Genomic DNA, 18,307 nt, shown 5'->3' on the forward strand with positions numbered 1-18,307 from the left:
AAACTTTAAGTTCTAACACGCTGTCAGCGCGTGCCTCGGTGTCCCCACAGTGCACCCACAGTCCTTTGCATGCACCGGTGCGCCCTTAAAACTGCAGGAGCCTTCTTACAGGCATGATTTTTATGATCGCGCATTGCATTTGTTTGACTTTATTAGGCTAAAACTTTTGTTCTAACTCAGACTTTCAGTTTCATGATGCAGGCCCCAGGTGCTACACAGTTAATGGTCCCTGAGTGCACCACAGCTTTCGCTATAAAACAATCTCTCTACAGCCATATTTGGGGGCTGCCACAGGGGTGGCCAGAGGTTTCCAAGGAGGGATGTGGCCGCCCCTTGGAGGCGCCCTTGACATTAAGAGGTGGGGAGATACAGTATATTGTCACACTGGGCCTCCTGACCCTTTGGGCCAGTAAGGCCAGTGTCTCTCTCCGGTAGGCGATCACCTCTTTATGGTGTCTTTCATACTGCTCCATCAGGGCTGCCGGTTCCTCCCGGATGCCCCTCAGAACAGATATTTTTTCCACCTTCAGACCTGAGGAGCTCTTCACTACATTGGCAGCGAATGTTTCTGCACCAGTGGGCTTGAGTGCGTGGGGGGAAGGAGGGGCGTGTGGTGACAAGGAAGCAGGATGGTTGGGGTTTGGTGATCTACCAGACTGAAAGGTATTCTGGGGACTCAGGGGACAGTGTCGCCCTGATGTAGAGGGGCCTATAGGAGGGATGGCTGATGTAGAGGAGCCAGGTATGGAGGTGCCACATATTGAGGAACCCTGGTGATCACACTACAGGGGGACAAATGTTGGTGGGCCAAGAGGAAGTGGCTGGGGAGTAGAAAGCACAGATGTCTGGGAGGTGGGTAGACTACAGAGATTTATGCACCCCGGGACTCCCTCAAGTGCTTCTGAGATCTAGGATGGCCAATACTCGGTCCTCCCCAGGAGTGAGAGAATGCAGACTGGTGCTCCCCCCAGCCCACCTCACCTGCTCCCTCCAGAGTGCTGCAACCATCCTTTTGGTGATGCTGACATCGTCCCTGCACTTCCTCCTCATACCCTCTGCCAGGCGGCAGCAGCCATGGCCCGCAGAATGTATCTTTTTTCTTTCATCTCCTGCTATATATTTTCCTGATATATATTTGTCTTTTGCAAAGTGCATCGTGGTATAGGAAACGTACCCCAGAGCAGGACTTCAGACTAAACCATTTTCGGGAAGGGTAGGTGTGCTTGGGGTGAAAAAACTTTACATTAACTGGTGAGATAGATTAATTTTATCTGTACTTTTTTGAATATGAAGAATTATATTATTTTGGGGGATATCTCCCTATTTTAATGCTGGAGGGAGCCCCTCCCCCCAAATTTATGCCTGACCCACAAACCCACACACTGTTCACAGATGAGAACAGCGCAGACCCTGCACGGTCATGTTTGGCAACTCCTTCCAATTTTATAGCCCAAACCAGGAGTAAAAGATGTCGAAAATCAGACCCTTCATAAACTTTTCTATCTTCAATGATACTCCATAATGCTGCTTAAAATGAAGCAATGCACGCACAAGTTAAAGCTCTTTTCGTTTTAATGAATGAGGAAAGAAATAGTTTTGGATAAAGAAATGAATTAGTCTTTTTTTTCCATGTGAGCATCCTCCTGCAGCCTTTAAATATGGAAAAGTGGCTGATGGATGGACTTCTGAGTGAAACTCATTACCCCAAATTTTCTTAAATTGGCTTATATATTTACAACATGGTGACTGCAACAATAATACACCTACGACTGTGGTGTTCTACCTAGAGCACCACTAGAGGGAGCTCACACATTCTATTGTACTTGCCACAGTAACAACAGTGATGTATAGGAACAGTTAGAAGCCGGTAATTTATATATAAAAAATGTAATTTCATTAATCTGAATGGGTGGGCCCAGCTGTCAATCCCACCGAGGCCTATCCATAGCTCCGCCTCTGTGTCAGTCCATCTCTTTGCAGTCCAAGTTGTACATCTACCAATCTGGACAGCAAATTTACAACCGTTCTGTTTCGGTGGTTATATTTAAGGAATGTCACATTAGTAAATTCACGCTTCACATGAACATCTGAAATGGGCAGAGACAAAATCTGCAGTACAGGCAGACCAATGTCTTTAAAACTCCTTTTTCCTTCAGCACCCTCATACTGCAAAACCTCAATCCAAAGTTCTCCATGTTGTTCATCTCTGTGAAACTGCAACAGGAGAGCTCTCTCCACTGGTTTTCTAATTCACCAAGGGAACAGGAAAGGCCCTCTTTTGGTAGGCTGCCTACTGCAGGTAATCTTACCCGGGGATGTAGCATCTCCAGCTTACTCAAGTGACTCTGGAAGTCGCATTTGATACTGTGTCCAGAAGCAGTCCATGCTGCGCTTAGGAATGACGTCTGTTTCAGTGTAGAATTGACTGTAAATTCCTAGCAAAAAAAACTGCCAGAAAAGTATTGCAAAATTGCTGTTAATCACTGTAAAACCCCCAGCTCCATGGGTGTCCCTACAGGTGGCTGCCCTTTGCTGCCAGGCTTGCTGTCACCTTCGTCTGTGCCCATGTGTCAAGTAGGGCAAAATGGGGTAGGTGAAAATAGAATTTCCCCAAGGGGAGTAACAAAGTACCTTCATTTCATTTAGAAAAGAATTCCAAAATGTCTTTTACAGGTTTTGTCGTATGTAAATTACAGCAATTGTCTTTTTTAAACAGAAAAATAACAATTAACTGTAATCTAGTTTAAAATGTTATCATGTATTCTATTCAAATTATTGAAGTTACCTGGCAACTGGAATTGGCAAATACTATTGATTCCAATGAAACATTTGAAACCACAAAATCACATGAAGAAAACGTACGCTGACCGTTACTGAAACGACCTGGTATCTGTTTCATACCTCACTTTACAACACACAGGACTTTTTTTTAACAATTTAAAGGCACAAGTTATTTTACGTCATGGCCAAGCCACCTTTGCTAGTTTAATGGCAGAAAAATAGTCAAAGCCAGGCGCCTGGTCCACAAGGGATGTACTCAGTCACTGCTGTGTTTATGGTTTAAACATGCTATAAACTAATTTTTTACAACATTTTCTTTAAGAGCTAGGTGCACTTGCACCTTGGTGGATTGCTATTATATTTGTGGATTTGCCAGGTAGAAGAAAAGAATGCTTCTCTACAGAGATACAGAAACAAATCTGCTTGTACACAATGTGAAAGCGTTTGAGCAGACCATCTACAACAACAGCAGGATTCCACCAAAGTAGAGGTCTGCATTCCCGTAGAATCCATGGCAATTAAGTGCAGGGCAGGACAAACTTTCATTTTTGAATGCAGGAGCACAAGGGAAGTGACTGATATGCTCGCAGTAAAAAGAATGAAACAAGTGCTTTTTGTTATCAAACAATTATTTATTTGCATGAGTAAATAGAAAATTACACAACAAAGTATAGCACGATATCACAACATTACATTGTCTCAAAGCGCTTTAGAGCACCCCCACCCAAAGCCCCCAGTGAGTAAGCCATAGGCGACAGTGGCAAGGAAAAACTCCCTAGAAGGAAGAAACCTTGGGAGGCACCAGACTCAAAGGGGAAGCCCAAACCTCCAGGGGCCGGCAGGGAGAGTGAAAAACACACACATCAGATAACTGCAACAGGTATTCTTCTACATATCCTATACATATGCATGGTACAGTGGTTAGCACTGTTGCCTCACACCTCTGGGAACATTTATCCATTTTCTAAAACCGCTTCTCCTGTTCAGGGATGTGGGGATCAATTTGCCTTTTGGAACAGGCGGTCAGATGGATCCCAGAGGCTACAGGCACGAGGCAGGGAACAACCCAGGATGGGACACCAACCCATCACAGGGCAGGCTCACACACACAGATCATTCACACACACACACACACACAAACACACACACAAAAACTCACCATTCATTCACACACCATTCATAAACACCATTCACACACCAGTCACTCACACAGCATTCACTCACACACACACCATTCATAAACACCATTCACACAGCATTCACTCACACACACCATTCATAAACACCAGACACACACCAGTCACTCACACACCATTCACTCCCCATTCACACACACATAGACCATTCACATACACCATATACTCACACACACCATTCACTCACACACGCCATTACCACTCACACTCACTCACACATGCCATTACCTCACACACACCATTCACTCACCAGTCACTCACACACACCATTCACTCACCATTCTCATACACACACACACACCACTTACACACACCATTCACACCCATCATTACCAAACACACTCACATACCATTGACATATACCACATTCCCATTTGATGTGGACACCTTCACACTGCCTGCTTCTAGATTATTTATGTTCAGGTGTTCCACTAATAATTTGTCCACTTTAGTTCCAGCAATTTCCCAATTAAGAGCATTCAGCTGGAATTCACTGTCTACAACCTCTATCTCCACATCCATAATTTCCAATTCAAATTCTGAATTAAAACCCCTCTCTGCAGTCTCCTCCAATTTGACCTCTCCAATTTGTATTTCGACAATTTCAAATTTATCATTTACACCATCTAGCTCAAACTGGCAGAGGTCGACCACTACGGCTCCTATTTTCAGCCTGTCTTGGTGGTCATCTGCAGGCTTTATGGAGACTGTCCTTTCATTTAACAGAAAAACCTCTAACCCATGCATGTCTAACCCCTTATCCCTCCCAGGCTGGTTGATGGGTGGAGTTGCTGGGGAGCACTCTCCTTCTTCACCCCAGCAGATGATCTCATCCCACTTGTCCCAGGCTGCCCAATACACATCATCCGTCCAGCTAACTGCCTTGGCAATTGGCTTTCGGGTGTGTGACACGATGGAACGGTCAGCCTGGTCAGAGGGTGATTCTGCTGGGGAGCACAGCTCTTCCTCATCTTCCCAGTCAATCACTTCCATCCACTTGTCCCAAGTTGCCCAGTATCGATCGTTGCTCCAGCTGACAGCTTTTGCAATTCGTTTGTTTCTGAATGAGGAAAAACACACAAGCAATACAATAGAGCTGTCAGTCACTCCTGGCACATGGAATTCAGTTCTGCACTGACACCTTCGCAATGAACAACTGCATTATAGCATAGGAAACTAGTTAACTTTCACATACAATTTACATATAATCAAGAAAGAAGCCTGGAACAATTTTAAATTTTACTAAATGGCAATATACTGATTTTAGTCACCAAACAAACTTTTCAGGTCTTGCTTCACTACTTTTATCTGTGTTTGTTGCAATACATCTGCCCTCTCCTGGTCTGCTGGAATATCATTGCTGTAGGCAGCACCGAGCGCAACCACCCGCATCCTCTTCCGAATGCAACATGAAAGCGCGGGAAAGCGCACGTGCAAAAGTGAAATATCATCTAGACTTTGCGGCACAGAGTGGCTCCAGGGGGCAGTCCTGAGCCTGCGGCTGCCCGACTGGCCGCTGCCAGCCGTGGGGGGTATGTCCATGCCTCAGATTCGGAATTCGGACTTCTTGCTAAGTGGCTGCTTCTTAGTCTGTTTCCTTAAATTTCTGCTGCTGCCACCGCTCCCCCCACCCAGCTCCTTGGAGCCAGCTGGTTGCCTCCATCTTCCAGTACGTATCTCAAATCCCATGGTCCCGCCACAGCCAGCCACTCCTTATGTCCCAGTTGGAGAACCTTTTGGAGAGGCTGCGTCAGGACTGTGTGGGCCGAGGTGGGGGGCCGGACAAGGAGCCCACTTTCTGGGAGGTGCCCTGGGACGAAATTGTCATGCTCTGTGTAGAGCACCAACTCCGGGACTGGAACCCTCCTGGGTGCCCCGTGAGTGAAGGTGAGGGGGGTGGGGTGGGTCTGACGTTTGGGGGGGCCTACTGGGGATGCCATGCAGGTGTGAACCTATCCCACCATCTTCAGATGTCATCAGTGACGACGGAGAAATCTCGGTGTATTTCCTGAGCGATGGGCTGCAGGGCTTCATACCGCCGTCCTGCTGGGTGGATGCCGTAAAGCAGACGCACAGGGACAAGCAGCAGGGGAAGGCAGGGTAAGAGCCAGCCAGCCATGTAAATCTAACACATTCCAGATAGACTGTTAACAGTGACCTGCAGATTTAATGAATATTATTTACTATTAAATGGAAGAAGAGGGAAAGCCATCAGCTTCCAGTCTTGCTCATATCCCCAAGAGTGGTGTACAATACTGGCTTCTTATCCAAAGTCTCTGCCATTGCAGGTGTCACCAGAGCATGTGGCCTCATCCTCGACTGGCCAGGCCACGTCTTCAACAGAAGCTGTTTCACAGCATGGTTGAGGACCCTGAGTCCGGATCCGGTGTTGCCCCTGTTTTGGATGCTGCCTCCAGCCCCCAGGACCTCCTGGCTCGCATTGAGGAGGAGAAAGAACAGAGCCGCAGGTCTGACAGAGAACAGACATGCTACACACGTGTACTCTCTCATGTGAGTTGTGGCATAAACATTGAGCCATTTCCTGTTTGACTTGGATCTGCAGGTTCGAGGACCAGCTGCGTACCTGGCTTGACGTCGAGTCCCTGGGCCCTTCCTCTTCCTCCTCACCACTTTTCTTGCCTTCTTCGTTACTGTCTGTACCGGAGATCGTAGTGCCCTCCCCAAAGATGGCTGCCCCACCTGCACTTGCCCTGGTATTGACCCTGTGCCTACACAGTTGCTCACATTTTAAGACCCCAAGTACCCTGTGCTCATCAGTTGAGACTGTTTCTGTGCCCATTTTTGTAGCAGAAGGAGCGCAGTGTCCGCAGTGACCAGGCCAGGGGAGCTGCCAGTTTGTATATTTCCGCAGATGTGACACAGGCGCGGATATAATCTCCCAGGCCGAAGGACGCCGAAATCTACCGCGCTGTAAGAACTCTGTTTCGACTTTTGAAGGCCGTATTTTTGGGCTTTTTACACAATGAATCCGTCTGGGCTTTTCGGCAGAACACAAGGCGGAGCGTTTCAGTCTCCGCGCGCCCCGACCTCGGGGCTCTTTTCCTTCGGCCAGCAGAACGCCCCTTTCGTGCAGCCGCCTGCCCTCGGCCAGGGCACCGGCCAGACCTCGCTCTTCAGTACATCGTCTGCCTTCGGCCAGACCGGATCCCTTTTCGGGCAGCCTGGCGGGACGGCGTCTGGACAGGCCCCGACCTTCGGCATGCCCGGTTCTGGGAGTCAGACCCCGTCGTTTGTACAGAGCGACACCAGGTTCGGCCCGCCTTTAACCAGAACTCGGCTTTTCCCCAGACCTCTGCCTTCGGACAGACCGGCGGATTTGCTCAGCACACACCCGGCTTCGGCGGCTCTAACGCTATCTCCGCCTCCTCTGTTCCCCCCTCCTCGGGGTCTAGTCAACCACTGCGATTCGGACAGTTGTCCACAGGGTCTTCTTCGGTATTCTCCCCTGGAAGCGTTCAGGGCCGCGGATTTAGCACCTCAGAGTTCAGCTTCAAGCCGTCAGACGCAGCTGTGTTCAAACCTATTTATAGCGCCAGTCCTGAACCGGCTGTGTCCCAGGCTGTGTCCGAGTCTTTTGGTTCCAGCCCATCCAGCACCACCGCTACCAGTATGGACAGCAGTGGGCCTGCTCCTGCTGCCTCTGAGTTCCTTTCTGGAGCATTAGGTTTTAGCTTCTCACAGCCCATCGCAGTGTCCAGCAGCATCCTCCCCACCAAAGATGCACATCCCAGCACCACCCAGGAGTTCAGCTTCTCGAAACCAGCAGCACCCTCCGTTGGTGCTGGCAGTGGCCTGGGTGGGGGGACCTCCCAGGCCGCCTCTGTCTCCAGGTACTCTGCCTCTAGCCTCCATGAGCCCCGGCCACTGTTTGGTGCTGTCAGCTTTGGTCCGCTAAAACCCAAGACTGACGCTGGGGTTGTGTCTGGTGAGGTCCGTGGGGGGGGGCGGTGAGGGGGAGAATGCAGGGGAGGCAGCGGCTAAGGGTACCAAGCGGAAGGAGGAGATGGTGGAGCATTTATCAGAGGAGCCCCAAGTTGGTGCTGACTCCGCCCCCAGGCACCCTCCCAAGAGGCCCCTGGTCCGGGGCCGGGGGCCTGTCAGCAGCATCTTTCGCAGTGCCTTGACCAGCATCCTGAAGACACCGGCCCTACAGACCCGGCGAGAGCCGAAGAGGAGTGAGGAGCCACAGCCAGACTGGGGGGAGGCGGAGCACCAGGGTTCGATGGCACCGACCACCAGCCACTCACCCTCAACGCCGCCAAGGTCACAGGCCCCAACCCGGGAGGTCCTTGAGAGGGCGGAGGAGTTGGGTGAGTACTCCCAGGAAGAAGCACATTGGGTTCGAAGCCAAGTATAGTCTGAAAAACTGAACTCTGTGACACTTGCCACAGATCCCGAAACTGAGGCAGCATCAACAGTGAGACGTGCCCGCCGCCTGGACAGCACAGACAGCCTGGGGGGGATGTCACCCTCCGAAGCCATGGTGCTCCAATGCAAGAACATTCCAGCCAGTCTTAACAGCAAGGACATCCTGGGGGAACATTTCCGCCAGTTCGGACGTGTGCAGCGGATCTTCTGCAGGCCCCAGAAGAACCTGGCCATAGTGCACTTCCACGACCATGTGAGCAATGGCTTTGCACACCTTTGGGGGGGGGGCTTGGTCGCTGTACTCATTAGGCTGTGGTCTCGTCCATGATCTCCCGGGCTTTCCTCACTGACTTTTGGTATCTTTCAGGCTTCTGCTGCCAAAGCCAAGAAGAAGGGCAAACTGCTGCGCAGGCATGAGCTCACCATCTTCTGGCAGAGGAAGAAGCAGAGTGAGTGACTATTACGGTGCTCTCTATCTGTGCATCGAGCCAAGGCCAGGGCGGGGTCTTTGTGACTCGTTGCAGCCTTTCATTCCCATGTCAGCTGTTTCGATGAACTGGTTCTGTGTGTCTCTTAGGTCCAGGAGAGAAGGGCCAAAGGCCTCCAGATGACCCTGATCCTCAGAGCCAGGCAGGAGGCTTTGAGTCAGCCCCTGTCTGCAAAGCCCTCTCCAAATCCACCTCCGGCTGGTCCTCCAGCTCATCCCTATCCAGAGGGTAATCTTGTCTTTAAATCATTCTCTTACCGAAAGAGTAAATAACTCAATTTTACAATAAGATGGCCGGGTCTTTATTAAATTAAGTTAGGGAAGAAAATCACCTTTTTGAAACCCAATGCAAGTTCTTTAAAAAAAAATAAAAATCTGGATCACTCTGGTTTTTTATTATGTATACATTTTGTTTGTTTTTTTTCCAAGCAGCTTGAGTTATGTTAGGTCATCTGGTAATGAAACTCTTTACCTCAGGCTCGGATTCGTGACATTAAAGTCAAACTGAGTTCTTTGGCTGCTATGCCCCCTACTGGCCAGGTGTTCAAAGGAGCCCAGGTTTTGCCAGCTTTTAGAAGCTCTTCAGCCTTTGGTCTGTCCCTCTCAGGTCACCAGCCAAGAAACCCCTGGCGACAAAGGCCCTGCAGTTTGAGAGTGAGCCGCAGATGGAGCCCAGCCCAGACGGCCTCGAATCCGAACATCTAGCCAGCAGCCTCCCCTCTCCCCTCTTCCACCTGATTGGCCAGGTAGCTGAAACCGCAGAGGAGAAGTATCGTCTGCTAGAGCAGCGGGACAAGATCCTGCGACAGGGTAGGTCCCCCTAGGGTCACGTTGCTGAGCCACCCCCCCCTCCCACCCCAAAGTGAATCGCCAGCTGACACGGTCTCCTCTGGCACAGCTCGGCCCAAGAGGACCGACCTGGATCTGTCCAAGGTGTTTGTGGGTACGTGTCCTGACATGTGTCCGGAGAAGGAGCGTTACATGAGGGAGACCCGGAACCAACTGAGCTCTTTTGAGGTCATCCCCAACACGGAGAAGGTATCACCACCCCTGCCCCTCTTTCCTAATGCTTCCCCCTCCCCGCCATGAATTGACAGACCACAGGCTGCAAATCACCCTCTGCACCCCACGCAGGTGGACCACACTGCTGCCATTAAGGAGTACAGCAGGTCCTCTGCTGACCAGGAGGAGCCCCTCCCCCATGAACTGCGGCCCCTTACTGTGCTGAACATGACCATGAACTACCTGGTTACCCAGGTCATGGACCAGGGTGAGGACAACTACCGTGACTGGTATGACTTTGTGTGGAACCGCACACGAGGTATCCGGAAGGTGAGCAACATTAGTCCGTGTCTCATTATTCCTGTGCCCTGCGGGCCTCGCCCTGATCCTTTTTCTGGGCCATCTGCAGGATATCACTCAGCAGCACCTGTGCGACCCACTTACGGTGTCCCTTATTGAAAAGTGCGCCCGCTTCCACATCCACTGCGCACACCACCTGTGCCAGGAGCCCATGATGTCCTTTGATGCTAAGATCAACAATGAAAACCTGACCAAATGCCTGCAGAGCCTCAAGGAGATGTACCAGGACCTGGCCAGCAAGAACATCTACTGCCCTCATGAGGCAGAGTTTCGGCAGTACAGCGTGCTCCTGAAGCTCAATGATGGAGACATCCTCCGGTGGGTGGCTGGCCGGCAGTCGGTGTCCCGTGTCACCGTGGCACCTCTCCAGCTGACATTTCATTCCCTCCCTACCTGCAGGGAGGTGCAGCAATTCCGGGCGGAGCTCCGAAACTCTCCGGAGGTGAAGTTTGCCGTCCAGGCCTTTGCCGCTGTCAACAGCAACAACTTCGTGAGGTTCTTCAAGCTGGTCAAGGTGGCCTCGTATCTGGCTGGTTGCATCTTGCACCGCTACTTCGACCAGGTGGGGGAGCCGTTGCTCCGCTCCCTACATCCTCATCAGCCCCAATACCTCACTTACCTGGACCGCTCTGGTGCCCCCTACAGGTGCGCCGTGAGGCTCTGCGGGCCCTGAATGTGGCCTACAGCTCCCGTGGTTCCACCACATTCCCGGTCGAAGACCTGGTCCGGATGCTCATGTTCCAGAATGCCGGCGAGGCTTCGGACCTCGCGCTGCAGTATGGGCTCGCGGTCGATGCAGGGTAAGGCTGGGCTGTGCTTCGTTGTCCCTTTTGTGTTGGGGGCAGGGTGGCTTATCTCTGATGGGGGTGCTAATCTATGATGGGTGGTATATTTTATTGAAGCTCTGCCCTCCCCCTAGCATGGTGGAGCTAAGCCGGACAGCGTACCAGGAGCCTGAGATCCAGCCACGTCCAAAGCGCTCTGTGGCCATCGCAAGGAAGCGGGAGGTGCTGGTGGGCCAAGTGGTCAACGGCGCGCCACTGCCCAACCCACCCCAACACACACCCGTCAACAGCTTTGACAGCCGCAACAAGTACCGTGGGGATGGGCAGCCAGCGGAGGCAGGCAGTGTGCCCAGGGCTGGTGCGTCTGCACTCCACCTTCCGCTAACTGTTACGCTTCGTCCACCTTCTGGCCTCTGATTGTAATTTTGTCATTTTTCCTGCCCACGCTGTAGCAGCCTCCCCTCAGAGGCCCCCCATTGAGCTGGATGCGCGGGCCCTCCAGCACCGATCCAAGATGCCGAGCGACCCAGCGGAGTCAGCTGGCCTCCCTGGTAGAGAGGAGAGTGGAGCACTTGGGGCATCTCCGTCGGAGGCACCACCAGTCGCCCCACCTACGCCTCCCCCACCGGAGCCCGTTTACACAGAGCAGGTGATAGATTGCTCATTGCTGCGTGTCAACCCAGTAGCAGTGTGTTGGTATTGCCATAGTAATGACAAATAACCCCCCCCCCCCCTTGCAGGACATCGCCACGGAGGTAGAGGCCATGCTGGAGGAGGTAGTGCAGGCCGAGGTGGCTGACGTGGCTGCCACCGGAGCCGAGTACATCTCTGCTGCACTCAGGTAGGAGCGTGAGCCAGATAGGGAGCAGTGGCCTCTAGAGGGTTGTCACACTCAACCAACACCAGTTTGGTGATGTGGATGGGTTGTTGCAGCATGTGCAACGGCCAGGTGGAGGCAGTGCTGAGTGAGGTGGTGGAGCAGATGCTGCGGGAGGTTTCTGCTGCCGAGATCCAGGCAGAGAGGGAGCATATTGCTGAGGAGAAGCGCAGGATGGAGGAAGCCAGGTAGGCCTCACCTGTCTGGGCTGGGGAGGAGGGGTGGGTGCATTTTGAGGGGATGTGCCATCTGATGGGCCTGTCTCTGTCAGGAGAAAGCAGGAACACGAGGAGCTCCTGGCCCGGCTCAGCAAGACACTGTGTGCCGAGATCACACAGGAGGTGCTGCGCGACTGCATCGTGGAGACTGCCTCAACAGAGATCAGGTACTGGTGAGCCAAGGGGGATCAGAGGTCATAGAGAGTGTTCAGATAACTGTATATAGGCTGAACGCATGCCCCTTCGTGCCAGGCGTGCCCAAGAAGAGCAGGCAAAATGTGTGGCTCGCAGCTCACAAGACGTGTGTGAGGTACTGCTGGAGGAGACGCTGTGTGGTGAGCTCACCCTGCTGGCCCAAGACGTCCTGGAAGCAGAGCTTCTGAGTATACGCAGGTTCATCAAAAGGTAAGGGGCAGTGGTAAGGGGACCAGATATTTTGCCCACATGCTCGCCGACAACCGGGCTTCACCCTGTGCATGTGTTGCAGGTGGCGTGATGTGGTGGCCGTGCGCAGGCAGCTGAAGCGACAGATGCGTGATTTTCCTGCTGCCCCTGGCTGTGTGGACCCCCGCTTCAGGCTGCAGGCCTTGGCCCCCAGTGCCCCCCCCTCACCCTGCCTGGACAGGCTGGCCCGGGGCGTGGTCAACCTGGGGCACGCTGGGGACCTCTCTGTTTCCTGCACCAGGTACATCTCTCTCACAGCATAATAATGCTGACATAATATTCATAATAGAGGTGCACCGATCCCACTTTTTCAGTGCCAATATAATCCTGATACCTGAACATAAGGTATTGGCTGATTATGAGTATGATCCAGTACCAAAGCTCTTTTTTTTTTTCCAAGCTAGTAAATACAAATGGAAAAGAAGTTTTAATTAGCCCACAAGAAACATACATAAGATACTGTTCCACCTCTTTTGTGCATCTTGTATTGAGCATTTTTGAGACATTTTGCAGTTGTTTGAATATCTTCACAAGTACACCCAAGTGGCATGCGTCACTTTTCACTGTGATAGCAGCACCTCGTGTATCAAGCTATAGCGAGTGCGCAAAACAGCCCAAGCTGGCTTCCAAATCCATCGCTTTTTTTCATATTACTTGCATTGCCTTAATTGAGTGCACTATTAGTGGGATTTTCCACTGAATGTTACTTTGTTTTTACAAAGATCGCAAATCGCTGTGCTACTGGTTGTTTCAAGCATAAAATTCTTCCAGGTTTTAGACATGTTAGTTTGCTTCGCAAGCATGCAAAAGTTGCATTTGCTACCATCACCTGATCCTTCCACTACAAAGGACATGCACATGACGTCATAGCAGGGGAAGTCACTGCACTCACACACACTGAGTGTCAAAAAACCGAGGAAGCGTTAACGTTCAGCTTGAATGCCACAAAAAATAAAAAAGGGGGGAAAGCTGTTGTGCGATTTGATTGTACCACTCAGTATAAGAAGAAATAGACTGGCAATAACTAAATAATTATTGAACATGGATCGGTCACATGTGGCCGATGTCCGATCCGTCTGACTAGGTATCTTGAATATTGGATCGGGGCACCTCTGCTGAATTAGACAGTACTTCCCAAAATGACTTCCGTCCTGTCCGTTTATTTTGCTGGCCATTGATTTGCTGTAGTGTTAAGTGTACCGATGCTGACACTCTGCTGCCTTCTGCAGGTTGGCGAAGATGCGAAGGGAAACCGAGCATCAGATGAAGGTCCACTTGTTCTACCAGCAGCTCCTGAGGTATGGTGCTACTGTAGAGTAGCTGTTAGCCATCCATCACTCTCCATGTGCTCATCTACATCTCCATCCACTTCAGCGAATCTGTGTGGGGGCCACTGGACCTGCTCAGTCTGGTGGCAGCAAGCGTCTCGAACCCATCTGACACAATCTTCTGGAAGGCAGCCCTCTTGTTGCCAAGTGATCATGAAAGAGATGCCAGTGTTGCTAACCAGTAAGTGGGGGAACTGGGTGTCGTTCGGGGAGGGATTGGGTGTTAGTTGGGTTTAGAGGTCCTGGAGCTTACATTTGTGCCCCCCTCCCATCTCTGATGCAGGATTTTGACAGAATGGCTGGAGTCCAAATTCGGTAACTCGGAGAAGCAAGAACACAGGGAGATGGTCCCCAACGGACACATGCAAACCTTGAGCATCAGCAGCGGCCTGCGGAGCGTGGGGGAGCGCATGCACACAGTGCACGTGTGTGTGAAGGTGTGGCAGATAGGGGGGAACTTGCCGATGAATATCGACAGGCTTCATGCCCCTGTGTTGCATGTTCTGTCATTAATGTTAGTCTAGCATAGCTTAACATAGCCTAGCATAGTCTGGCACTATGTGATATTAGCAGGTCCTGTGGTAACACAGATGTTTGCGAAGGGTGCAAGTGCAGGAAGTGAGGCCATGTTTCTCACTGTGGGTCAGGTGGCCCGCGGGCCCCTCAGCGAGGAAGGCCAGTTGGCATTGGAGAAGCGGAAGGGGCTGATGGGCATGGGCGCCCTGCTGATGCTGCTGCCCTCGGCAGTCAGTCCCGGGGCTGATGAGGAAGACGGGGACATCTTCCTGTTATCCGCCCTGCTGCAGCTCCGGCAGATCCAGCAGGCTAATGCCTGGCCACAGGCCCTTCCTCTGGTGGTGGTGGTGGTCCCAGGGCAGGCTGGGCACAGGGCCAGCGATGAACGGCTAGAGGAAGGTGTGACACTAACCGTGTCTATGACAACAGGTGTCGCGTGGGATTCGCTTACTTTACTTATAGCATTTCTCTTGAGGCTATGTTTACGTATGCAGAGCTAATACAGTTGGTTTGTTCCTCCTGTCTGACCATCGGTTTCCTTTCCCTGTAAGACCTGATGCTTCAGACACTCATTGAGGAAGGTTTGATTTCAGAGTACATGTTCGTCCATATCCCCGAGACCACGAACGAACCCCAAGGATCCGAGCAGGTGAGTGTGCATGTTGTCGCTGGCCTCGGTAAGATTGAACCATCCCATTGACTATCACCCCCGTATCCCCGCAGATCCGCCATGCCGTCAGGTGGCTCGCTGCCCGCTCCACGGCACCAGCCCGGCTCGTCTCGCAGACGTTGGTGCAGGTTGTGGAGGCCGGGCTCTGCCGCGAGTTTGCTGGTAGGCTTCACCGTGATCGGAGGGACCGTGACATGGCGGGACTGCCCTCCCAGGGCCCTGCACCCGTCATCGGCCTCTACAACACTGTCCTGGCTTTCTTGGCTGGCCTTGTGTCGTCCCCGAGTCTGGCTGGCCTCTCCTGGCCCGTGGCAGAGTTCTCGGTGCCAGGGGGTGGTGACTGCCTACCACATCTGCTCTGGAACTCGGCTGAGCACCTGGAGTGGCTCCAGGGGGCAGTCCTGAGCCTGCGGCTGCCCGACTGGCCGCTGCCAGCCGTGGGGGGTATGTCCATGCCTCAGATTCGGAATTCGGATTTCTTGCTAAGTGGCTGCTTCTTAGTCTGTTTCCTTAAATTTCTGCTGCTGCCACCGCTCCCCCCACCCAGCTCCTTGGAGCCAGCTGGTTGCCTCCATCTTCCAGTACGTATCTCAAATCCCATGGTCCCGCCACAGCCAGCCACTCCTTATGTCCCAGTTGGAGAACCTTTTGGAGAGGCTGCGTCAGGACTGTGTGGGCCGAGGTGGGGGGCCGGACAAGGAGCCCACTTTCTGGGAGGTGCCCTGGGACGAAATTGTCATGCTCTGTGTAGAGCACCAACTCCTGGACTGGAACCCTCCTGGGTGCCCCGTGAGTGAAGGTGAGGGGGGTGGGGTGGGTCTGACGTTTGGGGGGGCCTACTGGGGATGCCATGCAGGTGTGAACCTATCCCACCATCTTCAGATGTCATCAGTGACGACGGAGAAATCCCGGTGTATTTCCTGAGCGATGGGCTGCAGGGCTTCATACCGCCGTCCTGCTGGGTGGATGCCGTAAAGCAGACGCACAGGGACAAGCAGCAGGGGAAGGCAGGGTAAGAGCCAGCCAGCCATGTAAATCTAACACATTCCAGATAGACTGTTAACAGTGACCTGCAGATTTAATGAATATTATTTACTATTAAATGGAAGAAGAGGGAAAGCCATCAGCTTCCAGTCTTGCTCATATCCCCAAGAGTGGTGTACAATACTGGCTTCTTATCCAAAGTCTCTGCCATTGCAGGTGTCACCAGAGCATGTGGCCTCATCCTCGACTGGCCAGGCCACGTCTTCAACAGAAGCTGTTTCACAGCATGGTTGAGGACCCTGAGTCCGGATCCGGTGTTGCCCCTGTTTTGGATGCTGCCTCCAGCCCCCAGGACCTCCTGGCTCGCATTGAGGAGGAGAAAGAACAGAGCCGCAGGTCTGACAGAGAACAGACATGCTACACACGTGTACTCTCTCATGTGAGTTGTGGCATAAACATTGAGCCATTTCCTGTTTGACTTGGATCTGCAGGTTCGAGGACCAGCTGCGTACCTGGCTTGACGTCGAGTCCCTGGGCCCTTCCTCTTCCTCCTCACCACTTTTCTTGCCTTCTTCGTTACTGTCTGTACCGGAGATCGTAGTGCCCTCCCCAAAGATGGCTGCCCCACCTGCACTTGCCCTGGTATTGACCCTGTGCTACACAGTTGCTCACATTTTAAGACCCCAAGTACCCTGTGCTCATCAGTTGAGACTGTTTCTGTGCCCATTTTTGTAGCAGAAGGAGCGCAGTGTCCGCAGTGACCAGGCCAGGGGAGCTGCCAGTTCTATGGCGAGGCGTCTACAGGAGCTGGAGCAGCTGATCTCTGCAAGCCGGGAGGAGGAGCTCGCATGTGAGCTGAAGCTAAGCTGCCTTCTGGACATTGTTGATGACTGAGTGTCATGTGACCCACCTGATGTCTGCCGTTGACTGCCACAAGTTGTCTCTCTTATGCCTGATTTCTGCAGTATATTTAGTTGTGTGGTACTTGTGCATATATTGCTTTGAAGAGTATGATGTACAGTAATTTACACAACATTGGGAGTGTTGTAACTGGGGGAAAAACATGTCATAGGAAATGGACAGTTTTTTAGGGTTTTTTTTTTTGTGCAAATTTTAAATATTAAAATGTTATTGTATTTAGAAACCCATGGCTATTTCTTTGTTTTTTTTCCATCATGAAACTTTGTTTATTGTACTTTTAAATTGAATCACAATTTGCTGCAGAATCTTTAAAACCTGTGACGTTATTTGCCCATATTAGACTCTCATACGTGGGGTTGTTACTGCTGTTTCTTTAACCTTGTGTATTGTTGGTCAAAATTAACAATTTAGGTAATATCTGCATTGTACACCATTGCAAAAGTATGTCTTTTTTTAGATTCTTAAAGAAAGTTCATGTAATTGAACTGAAGATCACAGCAGTTCACTAAGCAGTCTGCCACTGAGTTCCTTTTATAAACTGGCTGGCTGGTTTTTAAGAAAATATGCCCGTGGATGCCCTACAGGTGGCAGCAGGGAGCCATCTGCATATGTACAGACAGTCTGCTGGTTAAGAATATTCGACTGACTTGATGTAGCTAAGATATTTTGCATTTAAAAGCAGATGGCCATAGATCCTATCATACTAATTTAGTTTAAAACTATTTTTAATATCAAACATATGCATTACTTTATGATGCTCATGAAAACATCACCCTGCTTTATTCTTTCGTGGGCTTGAGGTACAGTACTGTATGCAGTTATTTTTAATATTACTGTACTATAATGTTCTGTAGTATTACTCTTCTCACACCAATAAATTTGACTTTAAGACTGACTTAGGATGGATCTTCTATTCTGGGGACTTCCTGTATTCTGTATGATGTTCATTATGAACTGCTTCCTCTGATATTATTTCAACAAGCAGAAAACTGTCTACCTGCCCCTGCGCTCACTGTCATGTAATTCTGTTATGCACTTTTAAATGCAGGGAGCAGATAATCCCTCCCCCCCCCTGCTGACTGTTCCAAATCATGGGTGCATGTTACAAGTCCGGAACATATTTTAACTTAGTACTAACTTAGCGTCATATTTGATCTGATTCGACTGAATATCCCAGGTTTCCATCTCTCATGCACCTGGTGTGACGTGTTTTCAGACTCTCAGGCTGGCGCAAAGAAGTCTTACGGGAATTGAACGTCTGACTCCGGTCAGCTGACCAAAGTTGGTAACCTTGGTATTGTGTGTAGGAGATTCGGTATAACTATAATTTCGTTCTCCATTTACATGCC

General features: G+C 51.0%; 2 protein-coding genes across 3 annotated transcripts; both read left to right on the forward strand.

Moving 5' to 3' along the window:
* The first annotated feature begins 5,658 nt into the window (after window positions 1–5,658).
* On the forward strand, window positions 5,659–6,885 carry LOC125748179 (germinal-center associated nuclear protein-like). Of its 2 annotated transcripts, XM_049024076.1 has the most exons (5): window positions 5,659–5,864; window positions 5,948–6,077; window positions 6,266–6,445; window positions 6,541–6,691; window positions 6,786–6,885. In XM_049024076.1, exons 1-5 carry the CDS (start codon window positions 5,693–5,695, stop codon window positions 6,870–6,872), a joined length of 720 nt encoding a protein of 239 aa, XP_048880033.1. In that variant the 5' UTR covers window positions 5,659–5,692; the 3' UTR covers window positions 6,873–6,885. The 2 variants fall into 2 exon arrangements, with proteins under 2 accessions (XP_048880033.1, XP_048880032.1); XM_049024075.1 differs by having other exon boundaries at window positions 6,541–6,811.
* Window positions 6,886–8,112: 1,227 nt separating this feature from the next.
* LOC125748178 (germinal-center associated nuclear protein-like) lies at window positions 8,113–17,846 on the forward strand. The gene is made up of 28 exons (XM_049024074.1): window positions 8,113–8,308; window positions 8,390–8,619; window positions 8,734–8,815; window positions 8,944–9,082; window positions 9,461–9,663; window positions 9,752–9,891; window positions 9,988–10,185; window positions 10,265–10,533; window positions 10,615–10,777; window positions 10,861–11,015; window positions 11,135–11,358; window positions 11,453–11,649; window positions 11,741–11,841; window positions 11,934–12,065; window positions 12,149–12,262; window positions 12,348–12,500; window positions 12,583–12,780; window positions 13,769–13,837; window positions 13,914–14,048; window positions 14,151–14,304; window positions 14,515–14,782; window positions 14,935–15,032; window positions 15,107–15,497; window positions 15,601–15,852; window positions 15,936–16,065; window positions 16,254–16,433; window positions 16,529–16,679; window positions 16,773–17,846. Exons 1-28 carry the CDS (start codon window positions 8,221–8,223, stop codon window positions 16,929–16,931), a joined length of 4,773 nt encoding a protein of 1,590 aa, XP_048880031.1. The 5' UTR covers window positions 8,113–8,220; the 3' UTR covers window positions 16,932–17,846.
* Window positions 17,847–18,307: the final 461 nt, after the last annotated feature.

This window comes from Brienomyrus brachyistius, chromosome 8, assembly GCF_023856365.1.
Source record: "Brienomyrus brachyistius isolate T26 chromosome 8, BBRACH_0.4, whole genome shotgun sequence".
In the NCBI taxonomy this organism is placed as follows: Eukaryota; Metazoa; Chordata; class Actinopteri; order Osteoglossiformes; family Mormyridae; genus Brienomyrus; species Brienomyrus brachyistius.

Coding starts and splice junctions, on each gene's coding strand:
- LOC125748179 (XM_049024075.1), top strand. CDS start 5,693: ATGTCCCAGTTGGAGAACCTTTTGGAGAGGCTGCGTCAGGACTGTGTG. Junction 5,865..5,947: donor TGGGTGCCCCGTGAGTGAAG/GTGAGGGGGGTG, acceptor CACCATCTTCAG/ATGTCATCAGTGACGACGGA. Junction 6,446..6,540: donor GAGAAAGAACAGAGCCGCAG/GTCTGACAGAGA, acceptor TTGGATCTGCAG/GTTCGAGGACCAGCTGCGTA.
- LOC125748178 (XM_049024074.1), top strand. CDS start 8,221: ATGGCACCGACCACCAGCCACTCACCCTCAACGCCGCCAAGGTCACAG. Junction 8,309..8,389: donor TGAGAGGGCGGAGGAGTTGG/GTGAGTACTCCC, acceptor CACTTGCCACAG/ATCCCGAAACTGAGGCAGCA. Junction 16,680..16,772: donor CCCCACCTGCACTTGCCCTG/GTATTGACCCTG, acceptor CCATTTTTGTAG/CAGAAGGAGCGCAGTGTCCG.